The sequence below is a fragment of the Macaca nemestrina genome, chromosome 8 (genome assembly GCF_043159975.1).
Source record: "Macaca nemestrina isolate mMacNem1 chromosome 8, mMacNem.hap1, whole genome shotgun sequence".
In the NCBI taxonomy this organism is placed as follows: Eukaryota; Metazoa; Chordata; class Mammalia; order Primates; family Cercopithecidae; genus Macaca; species Macaca nemestrina.
This window is the reverse complement of record NC_092132.1, coordinates 2565956-2584959: the sequence shown is the minus strand read 5'-3', so window position 1 is coordinate 2584959 and position 19004 is coordinate 2565956. Positions and strand designations below refer to the sequence as shown.

Genomic DNA, 19004 nt, shown 5'->3' with positions numbered 1-19004 from the left:
AGACTGCTCTCTACCATCCAAGAAGCGGGAAAAAACTCATCTTCCCTGTTGGAAGCAAGCTCAAATTCCATAAAGGAGTTGCCTGCCTTCCATCGTCATGGAAACAGGAAAACTTCCCTTCCTTGTTGGAAGCAAGTAAAACTCCAAAATAAAGGAGTTGTACACCAAAATAAACTTTAGATCTTGACCAAATCTTGGGAGAGCAGGGATTCTCTGGAGGGGCAGTTCGCAGACCTCAGCAAATTGTCCTATTGATTTGAGCAATAAATTAGTTCATGATGGTACCAAGCATCGATAGAAGCTCTGTCAAAGCTCAGGGGCACCTCCACTCAGAATCTCCCCGTGGTTACCAAATGCGAACCCAGAAAATTTGAGACAGGCCCCAGTTAATTTAGAAAGTTTAATTTGCCAAGGTTGAGGACACACGCCCATTACACAGACTCAGGAGGTCCTGACGACATGTGCCCAAGGTGGTCAGAGCACAGTTTGGTTTCATACATTCTAGGGAGTCACGCTGGTTCTGTCTGGAAAGGCGGGACAACTCAAAGCAGGGAAGGGGTTTCTGGGTCACAGGTAAGTGAGAGGCAAACAGTGCATTCTTTTGAGTTTCTGATTAGCCTTTCCAAAGGAGGTAATCAGATATACATTTATCTCAGCGAGCAGAGGGATGACTATGAATACAATGGGAGGCAGGTTTGCCCTGAGCAGTTCCCAGCTTGAATTTTCCCTCTACCTTAGTGATTTTGGGGGCCCAAGATATTTTCCTTCCACAAAGACATAGAAGAAATTATATGATTTCAGATAAAGGCAAAATTATGAAATGCATCGTAATGTTTTGGAATACAGACCTGTCCCTGTGTCTCATGAAAGCATTTTACTTTGTCCCCTTTGCCCAGGCCTAAAGACAAGCCTTCAGTTAACTTGAGTTTTTGCCAGATACTGGTAGAAGTCAGTGCCATCTTTAGATATGTGTGTCCAGGAGTCAAAGTCCTACAGCAGGTTATTAACTAAGCATAAGGATTGGTTAAAAACTCCTGATAAGGACAGCTTCAAGGGGGCTGAGGGAATCCTTTAACTGATTTTCTTCCAATATATAATTATCAGGCTGGAGGTGGTGATACTGGACTTCATGGTCTTCCAGAAAGCTCTAAAAAGATTCTATGACCTTGCAGAGATTAATTTCTATAGGTTTAATAAGCCCCAGCAATAAGACTAAATCAGAGACTAAATTTAGGATTTTGATTTTGAGGATATTTCTCTAAGATGTTAAAAGGCTCAAAACATTTTATCAACATAAAATCACAGGTCATTATAATAGTTATTCACTTAACCAAGAGTAATAATCAAAAAGACTTTAACAAGCAATAGAGAAAGGTCGTATGGATGTAAAAACCTTAACCCTTTTAACTTTCAGTTTTTTTGCAATCACAAAGCTAATAAAGACAGCATAGGAATTATCTTGAAAAAACATAAAATCTTGTTTTTTTTGTTTTTTGTTTTTTTTAAGCCAGCTGATAAAAAGGCAGAGAAAACCTTCTGCAGTGAGACTGCTTCTCCTTATGGGAAGCCCATTTAGATAACCTGGAAGACAAACTTGAGGAAAGAAGTGCTTGAATGTGCAGGAACAGTGTTTAAGGTTATGGGCATATATGACTCTTAGGAACAGCATGAGAAGTTTTCTGATTACACTGAAAATTTAGACGCAGCAAGAAAAGCCAAGAATATAAAATCAAGTTATACTAGAAGAAAACATTACTTTATTTATAGAGCTTTAAGATAAAACGTTAGCATCAGGCCATTCCAACAGTTAAAACGGAGGAAAAAAGGGATGCAGGAGCTGACAAAAAATGCTGAAGTAGAGGGTCATCTTCTCGAGCCTGCTCAAGGGGGAAAAAGTTGAAAGCAGTGAGACAGAACCAATGGAATGTCTAAAATATGGATCTGAGAAGTTTAGAAGAGAAACAGGGTATAAAATTGAAAGTAAAATTTCTTGTAACTTCGTTAAGAGCAAATCAGTACCTCAAGACAACTTCGTTTTAACATAGGGGACCAATTTCTAGAAAGACTGTTATGAATGGCTTCCTTTCCATTATAACCAACTTAATCATATACAAAACTCCTTTCATAAATTTCCCTTCATAAACTTTATCCCAGTGTACACAGACCATCTTATACATGCTTGAACTTTCTGCCTTGCCCTAACCTTCTTTCTTTCCTAAATAATCATTTAGTCGTTATTCATGACTAATGGCTAAAAGTCATAGTCATATTAATGACTAGTGACTAATAATCATCAGTCATTTTACTTTAGGACAAAAATTTACCACACAAGATCCTTTTGCATACATTATTTGCTATTCTTTATAATCTTCCTTACCAAAAATACATCTTCATATCCATCACTTTTATTCACATCTCTCGCTCCCCTACTTACTGGCTCCTTTCTACCTTGTTTCGTAAGTAACTATTTTCAAGTTCATCATTTTAATTAACCTTTAGATAACTTCTGAATTAGACAAAATTATTTTTCTTCTCAACAAGACTAGTTCCTGGGAGCCTTTTGGCCTCAAATGCTGCCCAGAGACATGCTGAATTAAATAACCCAAAGAAAGAAAATCACCAGGAGAAGGGCTTCAGAGCATGCAAGCTCAGGATGACGGGCATCACTAGTGAGGCACAGACAGCAAATATGCAGCCAATGAAGGGGACGAGGGGGATCCTGCAGTACATGCTGGCAAATGTCCCTCTGAGCCTTAAATGGGCTCTCCACTGGGGTGGCACTGCAGTCCCGGGACCCGGAAGGCTGAAGAGCCCCATGCAACAGGATGTTGGCTGACCTGGAGGATCCCTGGCTCCAGGCTCCCCAGCAGACAGAACCCAAAGGACCCCACACCTCTGGGTGAGGTCCACTAACCCCCAGTCCCTAGGGGAACATAAAGGAGCATGAGTGTCCCTGTGTGTCCCAGGGCTTGGAAGGCTGAGCACATTGCATACGGGAAACCAGAGCGGGAAGGGACGGGACAGCACAGGGCACTCATTCATCTGTGAGTGGGAAAACTGAGCAAGCAAGAGAGCCAGCGCTGTTAGCCAGCTGTTAGCGCTTTATAGATGAGACCCTTCCACAATCCTAGAAACATGTTTCCCACAGCATACACTTTTCTTAATTGGAAATGAACCAGACATCCAACAAGCAATTCAAGGAAAGCTGTGGACCAAAGTTTTGGTAAAGTAGTCTTTAAGGAAGTTTGGCTTTTTAAAAAACACCTTTTCATCATTTTTTTCTTCCGTTTTAAGTGAGTTTTTAATGCATACATTTTAGCCAGAACTGGCTGAACTGTAAAATAAAAGACAATCTCCAAGGAGCCTTGAATTAGTAATACCAAAAACAGTGAGTCTCACCTCAACACCGTGAGATAAGCAGAGTCGCCGCTCGGCAGCAGAATAGTAACAGCAGATCCGAAGCAGGCAGAAAAGAACAGAGAGAAACACATAAAGAGCATCAGAAGCCACCACTGGAAGGTGGAAACTTTGGGCCAGCCATTCAGGGCTGCCCAATCCCGCAGTACAGCAAAGCAATGAGCTGGGAGATGATGAGAAGTAGAGCTTTCCCATCCCCAGCAGAGAGCACAAGGTGGATTAGTTCAGACCACATACTGACAAACATCTTGCAAAGAGACTTCCATTGGTCCAGATATACCGCAGGGCGTCTAACCTTGTGGGCCCAGCCTCTAACCTGACTTTCTAGGCGAGCATCCTTGTCTAAGCGTGACACAGGATGCCAAGAGGGACCCCATTTACCAGAGGTGGCCAATTGGTGCTGCAGACAAAATTTCCCCCGCATATGGTCTCATCTTATGGTCCCTTAGTGCATCGCCAGAAAGATGTGGCTGGAAGAGGGTTTTTCGGTCTAGCACAGGAAGGAATTCAGGTGAGTCGCAGAGTGCAGTGAGAAGAGTTCGTTTATTGAAAGCTACTCAGATGCAGAGTAGGGCATCCTCAGAAAGCAAGAGGAGGAACACACTGTCCTTGTTTTAAACTCCTCTCATATAGGGGTCTAATCTACGTAAAGGCTAAGCTAAGTTACATCTATGTGTGGGTGGGTTGACAGCATGACAAAACTTATTACTTTGTTGATTTAAAGTAAACTATCCTTGGGATTTTAGTGAGTAAGTACATCAAAGCATGACTCTAATTATTATTTTTTGTTGGTTTGTTTTTGTTTTTGTTTTTATTTTGAGATGGAGTCTAGCTCTGTCACCCAGGCTGGAGTGCGGTGGCGCGAGCTCAGCTCACTACAAGCTCCACCTCCCGGGTTCACGCCATTCTCCAGCCTCAGCCTCCCACATGACTCTAATTATTTTAAGAGCACGTATTGTTATGAGATATTGGTGCATCTGGACATTTTGTTGCGTAGGAATTTGTCCTTGCAGGCATTCCTAAACTCCCTCCTTAGCTGTCAATAGCTGTGACCATGGGCTGTGACTGGCAAAGAATGTGCCTTGCTAGTTTTAAAATGGAACTGGCTTGAAAATGGTGTCACATGGCCGGGCGCGGTGGCTCAAGCCTGTAATCCCAGCACTTTGGGAGGCCGAGACGGGCGGATCACGAGGTCAGGAGATTGAGACCATCCTGGCTAACACGGTGAAACCCCGTCTCTACTAAAAAATACAAAAAAGTAGCCGGGTGAGGTGGCGGGCGCCTGTAGTCCCAGCTACTCGGGAGGCTGAGGCAGGAGAATGGCGTAAACCTGGGAGGCGGAGCTTGCAGTGAGCTGAGATCCGGCCACTGCACCCCAGCCTGGGCGGCAGAGCAAGACTCCGTCTCAAAAAAAAAAAAAAAAAAAAAAAGAAAATGGTGTCACCCTGGCTCGCCTACACTCCTGGTTCCCTAATAATCCCATCAAAAGCAATGTACAAATTCAATGTGATCCCTATCAATATTTCAGTGGTATTTCTCATGGAAATAGAAGAAAATATCTGGCTGGGGCGTTGGCTCACGCCTGTAATCCCAACAATTTGAGAGGCAGAGGTGGGTGGGTCACCTGAGGTCAGGAGTTCGAGACCAGCCTGGCCAACATGGCAAAATCCCGCCTCTACTAAAAATACAAAAGTTAGCCGGGCATGGTGGCACACGCCTGTAGTCTCAAGCTATTCGGGAGGTTGAGGTGGTAGAATCCCTTGAACCAGGGAAGCGGAGGTTGCAGTAAGCCAAGATTGTGCCACTGCACTCCAGCCTGGACAACAAAACAAGACTCCATCCCTCCCCCCAGAAAAAGAGAGAAAAGAAAAAAATCCAAAATCGGCATGGAACCACAAAAAAACCAAAACAGCCAAGGCAATTTTGTAAAAGAAAACAAAGGTGGAGGCGTCACACTTCTGGATTTGAAACAATGTTATAAAGGTGTATGATATGGTTTGCCCTGCCTTTCTCCAGCAAAGACAGACTGTGAGGTCTATGTGGCTAATTTCCAAGCAGCCACATGCCCTGCAGACATGAACTTCTAGCAGGTAGCTCAGAGGCCTGCTTGGCTCTGGCTGGGCTCTGAACACACAGCAGCCCTTGAAGGCTCCTCCCATTGCCTCTGCTGTGGAAGTCCTCCTGCCCCCCGCTCTGGAATATACTCTCACCCTTTCTGGGTGAGAGACTTTGCTGGGCTGCTTCTCCTCTTGGTAGAATGGTTCTCTGACATCAAGACATGAAAGGCATTTCTGGTTTGAAGGCTATCTGATGCTCTTTCCTGGCAAGGAGGTCATAAGCTGCTATTGTCTGCCAGAGGCATTTGAGGAGCAGCTGCAACACACCAGAGGCCCCTGCTGGGTGGCAATGCTGGCTTCTGCCAAGGGTTCCCAGGCGGCAAGTGTCCTGATAGCAGATATTGCTAACCACAGCTCGACGACTGGCTCAGGAGGCCTGCGTGAAGCTGCATGCACTACCTCTTGCAAATACGTTAATGCTTCTATTGGCTCATGGACCCATTTGAATTCAGAATAGCAAGGGCAGTGTATTCCTCAATGGGGAATGTTGTGTCTCCAAATCTCTCATAGGTCCACATAGCTCTGCTTCTTGTTTAGCAAAGGGCTCAGTAAGAGATAATAACTTGCTTCTCTCTGTTTGAGGGACATTCGTGGTTATACTGGCACAGGCATTCCAGAGAAGTCCCCAGACCGGACTGGGCCTTGCATTTGACCAGGTTCTGTTGGGTGTTTGGGTGAAAACAGCCCAGTGCTTCTCTGAGCAGGCCATCAGCATGACGGCACCCACATCTCTACTAACTCACTCTCATGGTTAGCTAGTCCAAGTCTCGCCACTCCTCATGCCAGCAAATTCAAATATCCCTGTGCCAAATGGTACATGTTTACCAAACCACATTCTCCTAAAGTTATGCCTGGCTGGACTGCAATAGTGGGTGGAAAAGAAGGAAATGTGCCTTTAGACCAATGGAGTATATTAGGGCATCCCACCTGCAACCCTTACCTCCAGCTTGTTGCATTACCTGGACGGTCTTTACAATATCAGGTATAGCTGAAGAAATGCGGCAGACTGCACTGTTAAACCCTGCACATTTGTTGTCAGCCTCCACAAATAATCCCTCAGACAGGACGGTTAAAAATAAAATCAAGGTCAGGTGGAGTGGCTCATGTCTGTAATCTTTACACTTTGGGAGGCTGAGGCAGATGGATCATTTGAGGTCAGGAGTTCAAGACCAGCCTGGCCAACATGGTGAAACCCTATCTCTACTAAAAATACTAAAATTAGCCAGGCGTGGTGGTTTGTACCTGTAATCCCAACTACTTGGGAAGCTGAGGCAGGAAAACCACTTGGACCTGGGAGGCAGAGGTTGCAATGAGTGGAGATCATGCCACTGCACTCCAGCTTTGGTGAAAGAACAAGACTCTGTCTCAAAAAAAAAAAAAAAAAAAAAATCAGTGGGAATCAATTCCTCCACTTCAGCCTTTTCTTTAAGAGTAGCAAGGTCTGGTGGCCCTCCTAAAGTTCTACAGGGCTCAGTGTTGATTACAGAGGAAAGTCTAGACCATCCAGAACATTCCAAAGTAGCATTCATGAATTAACCACACAGGAAAGACTTTGTTGATATTCCTTGAAAAATTACTCCCAAGATCCAGTGTCATGAGCTTTTATGGCATCATATATGAACCATATAACTTCTGGGTCATTGCCATGGCATTTGTAAATTGTCATGGTGCCCTTGTGTCTTATGACAATGTATTATAATTAGCATATAATGAGCAATGAGGGCAACTAGAAATCACTTTTGTCACCATCTTGGTCCGAGCTGGTTTGGGCCAGTTTCTTTGTTACGTCCTGTTTTGATCACAGGGTCACGATCAAGGCTCAGAAAACAAGTCCTGCTGATATCGTACCTCTCAACTATTTTGGGATTGGTCAGCAACTCAAATATTGCCTTCTGTTAAGCAATGTCTGTTAAACAGGAAAATGAATGAGAGACATAAATAGAGAGATCACAGGAAAATACAAATATCCACTAGCCATATCAAACATGTCAAACCATATCAAGTGCTCAACCTCACTCATAATTTAAAAATGCAAATTAAAAATACACCTGAATACTATTTTCATTTTCATCTGTCAGACTGGTGAAAATCCAAAGAGTGAATAAGAGGATATTCTTTCTGACGCTGCCATGAAAACAAGCACTCACTCCTCAATGACAAAATTCTTCAAAGACCAGATACAGCAACTGGGCAATACTCATATAAACTGCAAATATATTTAACTTTTGTCCTTTGGTCTCATTTCTGGGAAGTTGTAGTATAATGATATACATAAGGAATGACATTAGGGACAATTGCAGTGTTGTGTATATGAAAGTTGACTTCATATATTGAGTTATTCTGGTCATACCCAACTAAGTCAAGGCTGAGGGCCAGAGGAAAACCACTCAGGCAGACAGCACCTGCTCCAAGAACCATCTGCAAGCCCATGTGCTGAAATGCCTGCTGCAACTTTACAATCAGGTGTACCTCACAGCTGCTGGAACGACCTGCCGTGACTCAAAGACAAGGTCTACCTACTGTGTCACTCACCCATCAGAGCCTGCCAGCTCCCCAAACCTCTACCAGTGCCCACAAGTTTTCTTTCTAAACAATAGGTAACATTTCTTAAATAAAACTTTCAACCTTCTCTTTGTTCGTCAGACACACCAAACACATTTCTGGTCTGTGTATGCCCAGAATTACAATTCTGTGATTCCCGAATAACATGTTTAGAGATTCATCCTATAATGTGTTTGACTTTGACGTGTGAGATGTAAAAACACTGTGAACAACACAAATGTTCATTCAAGGAGGCTATTTAAATTAGCTATGGTACATCAAGGCCATGGAATATGATGCAACTTGTATTAGTCCTTTCTCCCATTGCTATAAAGAAATACCTGAGGCTGGGCAATTTATAAAGAAAAGAGGTTTAATTGTCTCACAGTTCCACAGGCTGTGCAGGAAGCATGGTCCTGGCTTCTGAGGAGGCCTCAGGAAACTTACAATCATGATGGAAGGCAAAGGGGAAGCGGGCACCTCTTACGTGGCTGGGAGGAAGAGAGGGAGTTGCCCACACACTTTTAAAAACACAGATCTCGTGAGAACTCTATCACAGGAACAGCACCAAAGGGATGGTGCTAAACCATTCATGAAGGACCACCCCCATGATCCAATCACCTCCCACCAGGCCTCACCCCCAACACTGGGGATTATAATTCAACATGAGATTTCAGTGGGGACACAGATCCAAACCATATCACAACTGTAAAAAAAAAAAAAAAAAAAAAAAAAAAAAAAAAAAAGAAGAAGAAGAAAGAAAAGAAAGGAAAAGAGTGTGAAAGTCCTGCTCCTTCCTGTGGTAACAGAGGGCCTCTACACAGAGGATTGAGGGGAAAAAGCATGGTGGAGAACAACACCTGTGGATTGCCCTTTGGGGTCTACTCAGATCTGCCCAATTTCCCATAAAACTAGTATTTAGGGTTTCTTTTGAATAAACATAGAAATTGACCCACCCTAGCTTAAAACTTGGGAAAGTTACATTTGTCTTATCTGAGTTCCTTTCTCACGAAACCAACTGTTGGGCCTTCCAGACAGCATCAAGGCACTGAAACTCAGCAGGTTCTTGAGGCCAGACCCCTCACCAGTCATGAAGCCCAGCTGCCTCCTCACTCTCCCTAATTTCTGTTTTCCCACACGGGGTGACATTTCTTCCCTGCTCTAGAAACTCCTAATTTTAGTGGGTTGAGGAGAGGGATTTGTGACTGAGCACCCGTCTCTGGGCTATAGCACTTGAATGAGGCCTTCTTCTCTGGCACTGCTCTTGGTGATTGGCTTTCTGTGCAGGGCAGCAGACCTAGATGACAACCCTGATGTTTGGGTAGCACTGTTAGTGTGAGAGACATGGAAATCCTCCAGTTCTTGGTCTTCTTGGAGGAAAGAATTCAGACAAGAGATACACAGCAAGAGGTAAAGGGTTAAGTAACCTTTTTATTTAAAGAGTCAGGAGCTCAGAGAGACAAGACAGAATCTGCCACTCAGGAGATAGAGCCAAAAGCTAGTGACTTATGAGGAATTCTTTTCTCTTTTTTTTCTTTTTTCTTTTTTTGAGACGGAGTCTCCCTCTGTCGCCCAGGCTGAAGTGCAGTGGTGCAATCTCAGCTCACTGCAAGCTGTGTCTTCCGGGTTCACGCCATTCTCCTGCCTCAGCCTCCCGAGTAGCTGGGACTACAGGCGCCAGGAGGAATTCTTATTGGAGCTTTTGGTGAAGGAAAGCAGTACAGCCTGAAAGAGGAACAGGGTGGGCTGCTCAAAAGAATGCGTCCGTCCCTACTCACGCTGGGGAGACCCTCCTGATGAGAGTTTTACAGGATTATTCATGAAGGGCCCGGGTAGGGGCCGTACCAGTAAGCAAGTTTTGCGAAGTCCTCTGGGCACGCATGCGCCGTGACCTCACACACGAATGCACCGGCGTGTTTCCTTAGAATCCAAAATCTCTGCCCAGGGGTGTGTCTTTTTGGTATTGTAATGAGCTAAAAGCTATTCAGGGGCGAGTTATTAGGGGTGCGCCCGTGCTCTTCAGCGGAGAAAATCCCCTACCCGGCCACTGGCCACTTTCTGTGGAGTGTGGGGTCCCCAAGGAGACGGCCCTGGGGCTCAGGTGCTGCGTTTCCCGGGGCTCCCGCGCCCGCTCCTGCCTGGCTGCCGGCCGCTCCGACACCAGCACAAGGCGGGACTCAGAACAGGCATTCAGGGCCGCCAGTGGCCGCGGGGCGCTGAGAGGGGCTCCAAGAACCCCGACAGCCCCGGCGGGTGGGAGGCGGGCGCCCTGGGGTCGGCGGGGCTCCCCCTACCGGCCAGACCCGGGGAGCGGCGCGCGGAGGCTAAGAAGGTTCCGGAAGGGCCAGGAGGGGGCGTCGCGCGCTGACTCTCACAGGGCGCTGCTGGGGACGATGGCGCTGCTCGCCTTGCTCCTGGTCGTGGCCCTACCGCGGGTGTGGACAGACCTCAACCTGACTGCGAGACAACAAGATCCGGAGGACACCCCGCAGACGGGTGAGCCGGGCTCGCCCCGACAGCCAGGGCCGAGAGGACGGGGCCGGCGGCGTCTGCCCAGCACCGCGTGGCCGCCGCCCCCACTAGGCCGCGAGAACAGGGCGTTCAGGGGGCCCGCGGCGCCTGGAAGCCTCCGGGGAGCCTCGCCTCGTGCGGCTTCCCCCCGGGCGGCGGGGCAGCCTGAGCCCGGCCCTTCCCCAGCCGTTGCCTGCTCCGCCGCGTCCCCGGGAGCCCTCAGGCTGGAGGCCCCGGCGGCCTGGCCTCGGCGGGCTTCGCGGGCTGAGCACAATTCAAACCGCGGGAGGAGGGTGGGCGCCTCCTGCAGAGCTAGGCCAGGCCCAACCCGGACCAAGGAGGCCTCCTTTGAGGGAGCCAGGTGCAGGACCTGGGAGGCGGGTGGACCCGGAGGGTGGGCGGGAGGGCACGTGGGAGCAGACCCGAGCCCCGGGAGAAGATGCCAGGGCCCGTGGGTGCAGCGTGGCCGTGCCCGGGGTCAGGGTGCCGCGGCCGAGTGGGGGTGCGCTGTGCGCTCATGTTGTGCGCTTGGATGTGGGAGGATGGGGGAGCCCCCAGGAGAGAAGACAAATCGCTCAGGCTGTAAAGAAGTCCGGGGACTGGGCAGTTTATAAAGAAGAGAGGTGTCATTGGCTCACAGCACCGCAGGCTGTCCAGGAAACATGGTGCTGGCTTCTGGGGAGGCCTCAGGACACTTAAAATCATGGGGGAAGGCGAAGGGGAAGCGGGCAGCTCTTACGTGGCCTGAGACCCTTCCTGCTTTCTCCCCATGCGGCTCACTCAGAGTCATGTGGCCCTAGCCACTGCTCAGGGGGAGAAAGATGGGGACCCGCCGAGTTTGTGCTGGCTCGGATGCTGGCTGTGTGCCTCAGCTAGGCACGGATAACTGGAATATTCTACTTTCTTTTTTAATCCTCCTTCAGACGAAGGTGACGATAGAGTGTGGTGTCACGTTTGTGAGAGAGAAAACACTTTTGAGTGCGAGAACCCGAGGAGGTGCCAATGGACAGAGCCATACTGCGTTATAGCGGCCGTGAGTGAGTATCTTCCCTCTTTTTTTTTTTTTTTTTTTTTTTTTTTTTGAGAGGGAGTCTCGCTCTGTCACCCAGGCTGGAGTGCAGTGGCCGGATCTCAGCTCACTGCAAGCTCCGCCTCCCGGGTTCACGCCATTCTCCTGCCTCAGCCTCCCGAGTAGCTGGGACTACAGGCGCCTGCCACCTCGCCCGGCTAAGTTTTTTTTGTATTTTTAGTAGAGACGGGGTTTCACTGTGTTAGCCAGGATGGTCTCGATCTCCTGACCTCGTGATCCACCCGTCTCGGCCTCCCAAAGTGCTGGGATTACAGGCCTGAGCCACCGCGCCCGGCCCCTGAGTATCTTCCCTCTTATTGGAGACCAACAGGCAGGTGAACAGAGGACTTTCAGGAATCAGGGCTGTCTAGTTTTTCTCAATAGGGAATAACTAATAGAAAGTAGCTTTTTTTTTTTTTTTTTTTGAGATGGAGTCAGGCTGGAGTACAGTGGCGTGATCTCAGCCCACTGCAACCTCGCCTCCCAGGTTCAAGCGATTCTCCTGCCTCAGCCTCCTGACTAGCTGGGATTATGGACGCGCGCCACCACACCGGCTAATTTTTTATTTTCAGTAGAGGCTGTCTCCTGCCTCAGCCTCCTGACTAGCTGGGATTATGGACGCGCGCCACCACACCGGCTAATTTTTTATTTTCAGTAGAGGTTGGGTTTCATCGTGTTGGTCAGGCTGGTCTCAAACTCTTGACCTCAGATGATCCACCCACCCTCGGCCCCCTAAAGTGCTGGGATTACAGGTGTGAGCCACCGCACCCTGCCTTTTTTTGTCCTTTAAAATGTGAAGAGCAAAGTCCTGAGAGGCCAGGGAGAGGTGAAGGGGGAGTGGGGTGGGGTTCAGTCCGTAAGAACTGTGCCAGTGTAAGGCAGTGCCTGCTACAGTGGGTCCAGATAAAATATTGGGAGGTAGGAAGAAAATCTGGGTTTCATGTCATCCATTTTTAAATGAAAAATTAAGCTTTAATAATGTTAAATGCGCCACTGAGAACAGTGTCTGTGTCACTCTTACAAGAGATGCACAAAACCAAGGTGTACAGCCTTCAAGTGTGTTCTCGAAGAAGGGTGCATGCCTCAAAAACTGGAGACCGCTGCTCTGTCATCTGTGATTCCCCTGAAAACCTTTGGGTACATGAAGCCCTCCCTGAGGGGAATCTGGACACCCAGCACATTCTGCCCACAGGGCGATCTTCAGGGCTGGTGAATTCTGATTCCAGCCAGCAGTTGCTCTCCAGCCCTTCGGTATCCACGAAGTTGGGGCGCCGAGGTGATGCTTCAGACTCAGTGTAGCCAACATTGACTTTTTAACTTAATATGGCAAAATGATTTGTACAGTGAAGTATAAGATGAAGTGTGGTCATGAGACAAGACCCCAGCTCAGAGCCGAGCCAGGCCCACCGAGAGGCCGGCTCCATGCCCTGAGTGATGGCCATAATGGCTGGGAGTCATATGTCTGTCTGTGGTCACAAAGGCCTGAGCCAACGTTGTGTTTGAGAAGTTGAGACCTGTGTGTTCCCAAATAGCGACCCCTAGACCCACATTCCCAGTGCATGTGGACAGGCCATACCACGCAGAAGCCAGCCCTTCCCCAAAGCAGCATTCAACACACAGGCCTGGCCCTCGTCCTCCCGACCCCCACTTGGTGCCCCAATTGAGTGTGCACCTTTGAACAGGGCCACCAGGGATAAGGCTTTGACCCAGACAGAAGGGCCTCGGTGTCAGGCGTTGGAATTGCGTGATTGCCTTCTCTCGGTCTTTATTTCCTATTAGAAATATTTCCACGTTTTTTCATAATTTCGAAGCAATGCTCCGCTAGTTGTGCAGCGATTGAGATACCCAAGCCAGAGGAGAAGCGGTTTCTCCTGGAAGAGCCCCTGCCCTTCTTTTACCTCAAGTGTTGTAAAACTCGCTACTGCAATTTACAGGGGCCGGCTATCAACACATCATCGTTCAAAGAATATGCTGGGAGTGTGGGTGACAGCTGTGGTGGGCTGGGGCTGGCCGTCCTCCTGCTGCTGGTCTCCATTGCAGCCGGCCTTAGCCTGCCTTGAGCCACGGGACTGTCATGGACTGAGCCTTCTGAAGCATGGACTCGCTCCAGACTATTGTCACCTGTTGCATTAAACTTGTTTTCTGTTGATTACCTCTTGGTTTGACTTCCCAGGGTCTTGGGATGGGAGAGTGGGGATCAGGTGAAGTTGGCTCTTAACCCTCAAGGGTTCTTCAGCTCACATTGAGAGGAAGTCCAGATCTCCTGAGTAGTGATTTTGGTGACAGGGTTTTCTGTTTGAAATCAAACCTTGTAACTCATTTATTGCTGACGGCCACTCTTTTCCTTGACTCCCCTCTGCCTCTGAGGGCTTCAGTATTGATGGGGAGGGAGGCCAAAGCACCACTCATGGAGAGTATGTGCCCAGATGCTTCTGACCTTTCAGGTGACGCAGAAACACTGGGGGAGTCTGAATGATTGGGGTGAAGACATCCCTGGAGTGAAGGACTCCTCAGCATGGGGGACAGTGGGGCACACGTTAGGGCTGCCCCCATTCCAGTGGTGGAGGCACTATGGATGGCTGCTTTTCCTCAACCTTTCCTACCAGATTCCAGGAGGCAGAAGATAACTAATTCTGTTGAAGAAACTTAGACTTCACCCACCAGCTGGCACAGATGCACGGATTCATAAATTCCCACACATGTGTGTTCAACATCTGAAACTTGGGCCCAGTAGAGAGCATCGGGGTAAATGGCCTTCATTTCTCTATCAAGATGCAGCCATCCATGGAGAGCTGAGAAATCAGACTCAGAGTTCCACCTGAAACAAATACAAGGGGACTTCAAAAGTTCACAGAAAAATTGAACTAAAAGATAACAATTAAAAAATAGGTTTTATTTCTCAGCATGCGCTCTATCAAGGTTGAGATGCTTTTGTAAGTGATGGTAGCAGCCATTCAGTTCATCCCTAAAGAACTGGGCACCCTGGGAATTTAACCATGCCACTTCAGTCTTTGTTACGTTATTAACTGAAGAAAAGTGGGGGGACTTTAAAGATTTTTTAAAGTTTTAAAACAGAAGTAACCAAATCAGGCCTGGAAGGTGTATGCCTAGTGATTTCCCATTGAAACTCTCACAAAACTGGCCTTGTTTGATGAGAGGAATGAGCAGGAGCATTGTCATGATGGAGAAGGGCTCTCTGATGAAGCTCTCCAGAGTGATGATTTCCTGGGTGTTTTCCTGCTAAATCATGGACTTTCTCTATACACTCTCATAATAAGATGTTACTGTTCTTTGGCTGTCCAGAAAGTCAATAAGCAAGATGCCTTGAGCATCCACAAAACGGTTGCCATGACCTTTGCCCTTGATATGTCCGCTTTTGCTATGATGGGACCACTCCCACCTCTCGGTAGTCATTCCTTCGCTTGTGCTTTGCCTTCAGGAGTGTACTGGTTAAGCCATGTTTCATCTTTGGCTATAATTATTTGAAGAAATGCTTCAGGATCTTGATTCCACTTGTTTAAAATTGCCAGAGAATGCTTTTCTCTTACCTGCAGCTGAGCTGGGAGAAACAGTTTTGGCACCCACTGAGTGGAGAGTTTACTTAACTTTAATTTTGGTCAGAATTGTGTAAGCTGAACACCTTGGGATGCCTACAGCATTGGCTATTGTTTCTGCTGTTATTAATCAGTACTCTTAAATTAGGGCACAAACAAGATGAATTGTTTCCTCACAGACTGATGTGGCTGGTCTGCTGCTATGGACTTCGTCTCCAACATCATCTCTTCCCTTCTTCCAATGAGTAATCCACTTACTTAAACTGCTGATTTCTTTGAGGCATCGTCCCTATAAACTTTCAAAAAATCATCAATGATTTCACCATTTTTCCAGCCAAGCTTCACCATCAATTGCATATTTGTTCTGGTTTCAATTTTAGCAGAATTCATGTGTCTGATACGAGCTCTTTTCAAACTATTGTCTTATACTTCTTAGGGCCTCAAACTAGATCCTGTTCAGACATGTTTTCACAAGTTAGTATAAGTTTATTTTGTTGCAAAAAAAATTGAGATCCATGCATTCTTTTTCCCAGTATGCATTTTCCATGAACGTTCTAAAGATCACTCATCCTTCCTCCCCAGGTTGCCTATTCAGTGTGAGGGAGGATGTGACCCTACCCACTGCCCACTTTTGTCTCCCTTCTGTCACCACCATCCTGGCCAGCCACTGCTTGGTCTAATACCAGAGGCTGCTGGGTGGGGAACCCTGAGGAACCTTCCAGATAGAGTTTCTTCGCTCTTCCTGAGGCATGGGAAACAGGCTCATCTCAGTCACATCTGAACACTTCAAACCTGAGGCCAAAGTCCATTCTGGGGGCAGTGGGCAGGGAGGGTGCCAGCAACTCAGGACCGTATAGGACCACCAGCACCTGTCAGGCTCTGCCTGTGTGTACATCTTTTTACCCATCACAGGCTTGTGTTCACATCCTGCCATTCATACCAGCACCCAGAAACAGTAGCCCCAGCTGCTTCCAATTCACAGCCCTGGACTTGAGTTTCTGGAGCATTACTTTTGTTAAGGCAGGCAAAAGTGGGAACTTCATTCAGAAAGAGCAAGTGAGGTAGGAGGTCAGCCATATGAGAGAGTTTCCATGGCAACCTTCCATTAAAGTCTCTTCAAATGAAGGATGTAATCTGTGATGTAAAATAATAGCAAGTCAAGAAATGTGAATATGGAAAGGTCCGAAATTGGGAACTGCTGGGTCTCTGGTAATACTAGGAGCACTCCCAATTACTTGAGTAAGGGACGTAGAAAATTACTGCAGGGTTAGGAATTAGAATGGATCAAGGAGTTTGCTGTCTCCGGTGTGATAGATGCTCTTTCTAGAAAAGTCACCATGGATGGAAGACAGAATGGAGGGTAGTGTCTAGAAAAGAATAAGGTTCAACATAGATGCTCCATTATGAATGTAAAAGCTTGAGTATATGTTGACAAAAGGTTAAGAGTCAGTCTAGAGTGAGGGATTGGAGAAGCAGGAGATGGTGGCCCAGCTGGTCAGGGAAGGTCCTTACACAGGCAGAATAGAACAGGGGACAGATCCAAGGCTGAGACGCTGACAAGGAGAGCAGACACTTCTATCAACGTGGAAGAGCAATAGGCAAGAATACAGAGAAAGATCATGTATGGGAAGGGACCAGGAAGTTGAAAGAATTCATCCCCAGCACTCACATTTTCTCTGTGAAACAGAATACAGTGGTGCCTGCTCAGAGAATGAGGGTACAAATAAGGTTGGACTTTGAGTGCCATGATGGAAGCTTCGGACTATCCCTAAAGGCAAGAGAGAAGGGATATCTTAGGGGACATAACATAGGATAGCCCAGCATTGTGGAGGTCATGGCTAAGACAGGGCATTAAACATTTGCAGAGACCTGCAAGAGTTCAGTGGTGGATTTTCCCCAGCAGCAGTCCATGTTTATGAGGGGGAAAGGCAGATGACAAAAGTATATCTGGGTGTGAGCCGGTTCAGAAGGTCAGGATGGAAAGAGAGCAGTTGAGTGATGAACTGTGGGAGATTGACTGAGTGGAGAAGTCAAAGTAAGGTTAGAAATATCAGTTTTGAAGAACAGTACCAAGGCCAGAGGCTGTAGACGGCACAGAAACACAGAGCAGATGTTGGCAATCCCATGATTAAGAGAGTAGGAAAGAAGGAGATTACAACCACTAAAAATAACCAGAACTTAGTACACAATAAATGAAGGCTCAAAACTAATGGGGAAAGAATGGATTATTGAATAAATGATATTGTTAAAATAGGCTACTGTGTTCCTACTAGATCAGGTGTGTGAGTAATGGAAATCCCCAAATCATAATGACTTAACACAAGAATGTGTATTTCTTGCTCTTGTAAATGAAATGAGCAAGTAAGCAGCACAGGGCTGTGGGCCACTGCTGGAAGGACCCCCTTTCACATGCCACCACAGCTTGGAGCACACACGGGGAAAGGGTAATATATGGGTTCCGTAAGACCAGCATGGTTTTCAGAATTATAAATTCTCCAAAATATATATGCATGTATAGATCATCACCTATGTGTAGGCTTTAAAAACAAAATTGAAAATTTGAGGTTCCACTTTGAGTCCAGAAAGCAGTCTTCTAAGAATAAGTATGTCAGGGTTTCCAAGAGCTGCTGGTAGCCTGGTGGCTAGACTCAGAGGATACATGAAGACACACTAGAAAGTATCTTGAACATGGATTTCATGTCTTGATCTCTGAAAACAGAAAATGACCCTCCTGTAATACACATGAATTAATTCATAAATCTCAAAACAGCTAGACTTTCTGAAGGCTCTGCTTCATCAAACAAACATGTCCAGGTCTCTGAAATGCCTTTCTATCTCAAGCACTAAAAAACTATTACTGACTAAATTCTTTTATGGGCAACACAAAACTGATACTATAAAACAGAAACAGCACAAGAAAGGAAATTAGAAGCCATCATAATTGTGAACAAAAAATAAGTAAAATATTGGCTAATCAAATCCAAGTGTAGTAAAATACTAATACATTATGATAAGTACAATTTATCCCAAAAATGCGAGAATAATAAAATCTTAGGAAAAGATATCACTCACCATAGCAAGAGAATACGGAATAATAACCAAATGATAATCTATATTCAGTTATAACATTTTAAAAATCTTGGATACCTAAGAATAGAAGGCAATTTCAATATTTTGAAAAAAGTTACTTACCAGAAACCTAAAGCAAACACCATACTTAGTAGTGAAGCATTAGTAGTGTTCTGTCTAAACGCAAAAACATGATAAGCCTATATACATTGTTACCATTGCAATAAAACATTAAAGTGGAGAGTTTAGCCATGTAGTATAAGAAAAATAAAGAGTATAGAAACTTGTTCCCAACAATCTGCCACATTAGAGAGTCACCTATAACAGAAGACCTTAGATTAATTAATTTGTAAAGAACAGAAATTTATTGCTCACAGTTCTGGAGGTGGGGAAGTCAAAGATCAAGATGCCAACAGATTTGATGTCTGGTGAAGGCCTGTTCCTCATAGATGGCACCTTCTATGTGTCTCTGGAAAGACCTAAAGAGGCGAAGACATTCCCTTCGGTCTCTTTCATAAAGGCATGAGTCACATTCTTGAGGGGTGCCTCCAAAAGGGATGCACCTCTTTTTTTTGTTTGTTTGTTTGTTTTTGACATGGAGTCTCGCTCTTGTCACCCAGACTGGAGTGTAGTGGTGAGATTTTGGCCCACTGCAACCTCCGCCGCCTCCTGGGTTCAAGTTATTCTCCTGCCTCAGGCTCCTGAGTAGCCAGAATTACAGGCACC

General features: G+C 46.4%; 1 protein-coding gene and 1 long non-coding RNA gene across 4 annotated transcripts in view; one reads left to right on the top strand and one right to left on the bottom strand.

Annotated features, from left to right (window-relative positions):
* Window positions 1–1455: 1455 nt before the first annotated feature.
* Window positions 1456–19004, bottom strand: part of LOC105488420 (uncharacterized) — a 28057-nt gene continuing 10508 nt past the window's right edge. The window contains exons 2-3 of one of the 2 annotated variants that reach the window (XR_011606648.1): window positions 18654–18757; window positions 1456–9800 (exon numbers count right to left, since the gene is read on the bottom strand). This is a non-coding gene — a long non-coding RNA (uncharacterized lncRNA). Of the gene's footprint in view, window positions 9801–13906; window positions 17919–18653; window positions 18758–19004 lie in introns of those variants that run through there. The other variant, XR_011606649.1, reaches the window with a different exon arrangement.
* Window positions 10068–13804, top strand: LOC105488421 (lymphocyte antigen 6 family member K). 2 transcript variants are annotated; one of them, XM_011752437.3, is made up of 3 exons: window positions 10068–10571; window positions 11510–11623; window positions 13435–13804. In XM_011752437.3, exons 1-3 carry the CDS (start codon window positions 10469–10471, stop codon window positions 13713–13715), a joined length of 498 nt encoding a protein of 165 aa, XP_011750739.2. In that variant the 5' UTR covers window positions 10068–10468; the 3' UTR covers window positions 13716–13804. The 2 variants fall into 2 exon arrangements, with proteins under 2 accessions (XP_011750739.2, XP_011750741.1); XM_011752439.3 differs by lacking the exon at window positions 13435–13804 and adding an exon at window positions 13188–13386.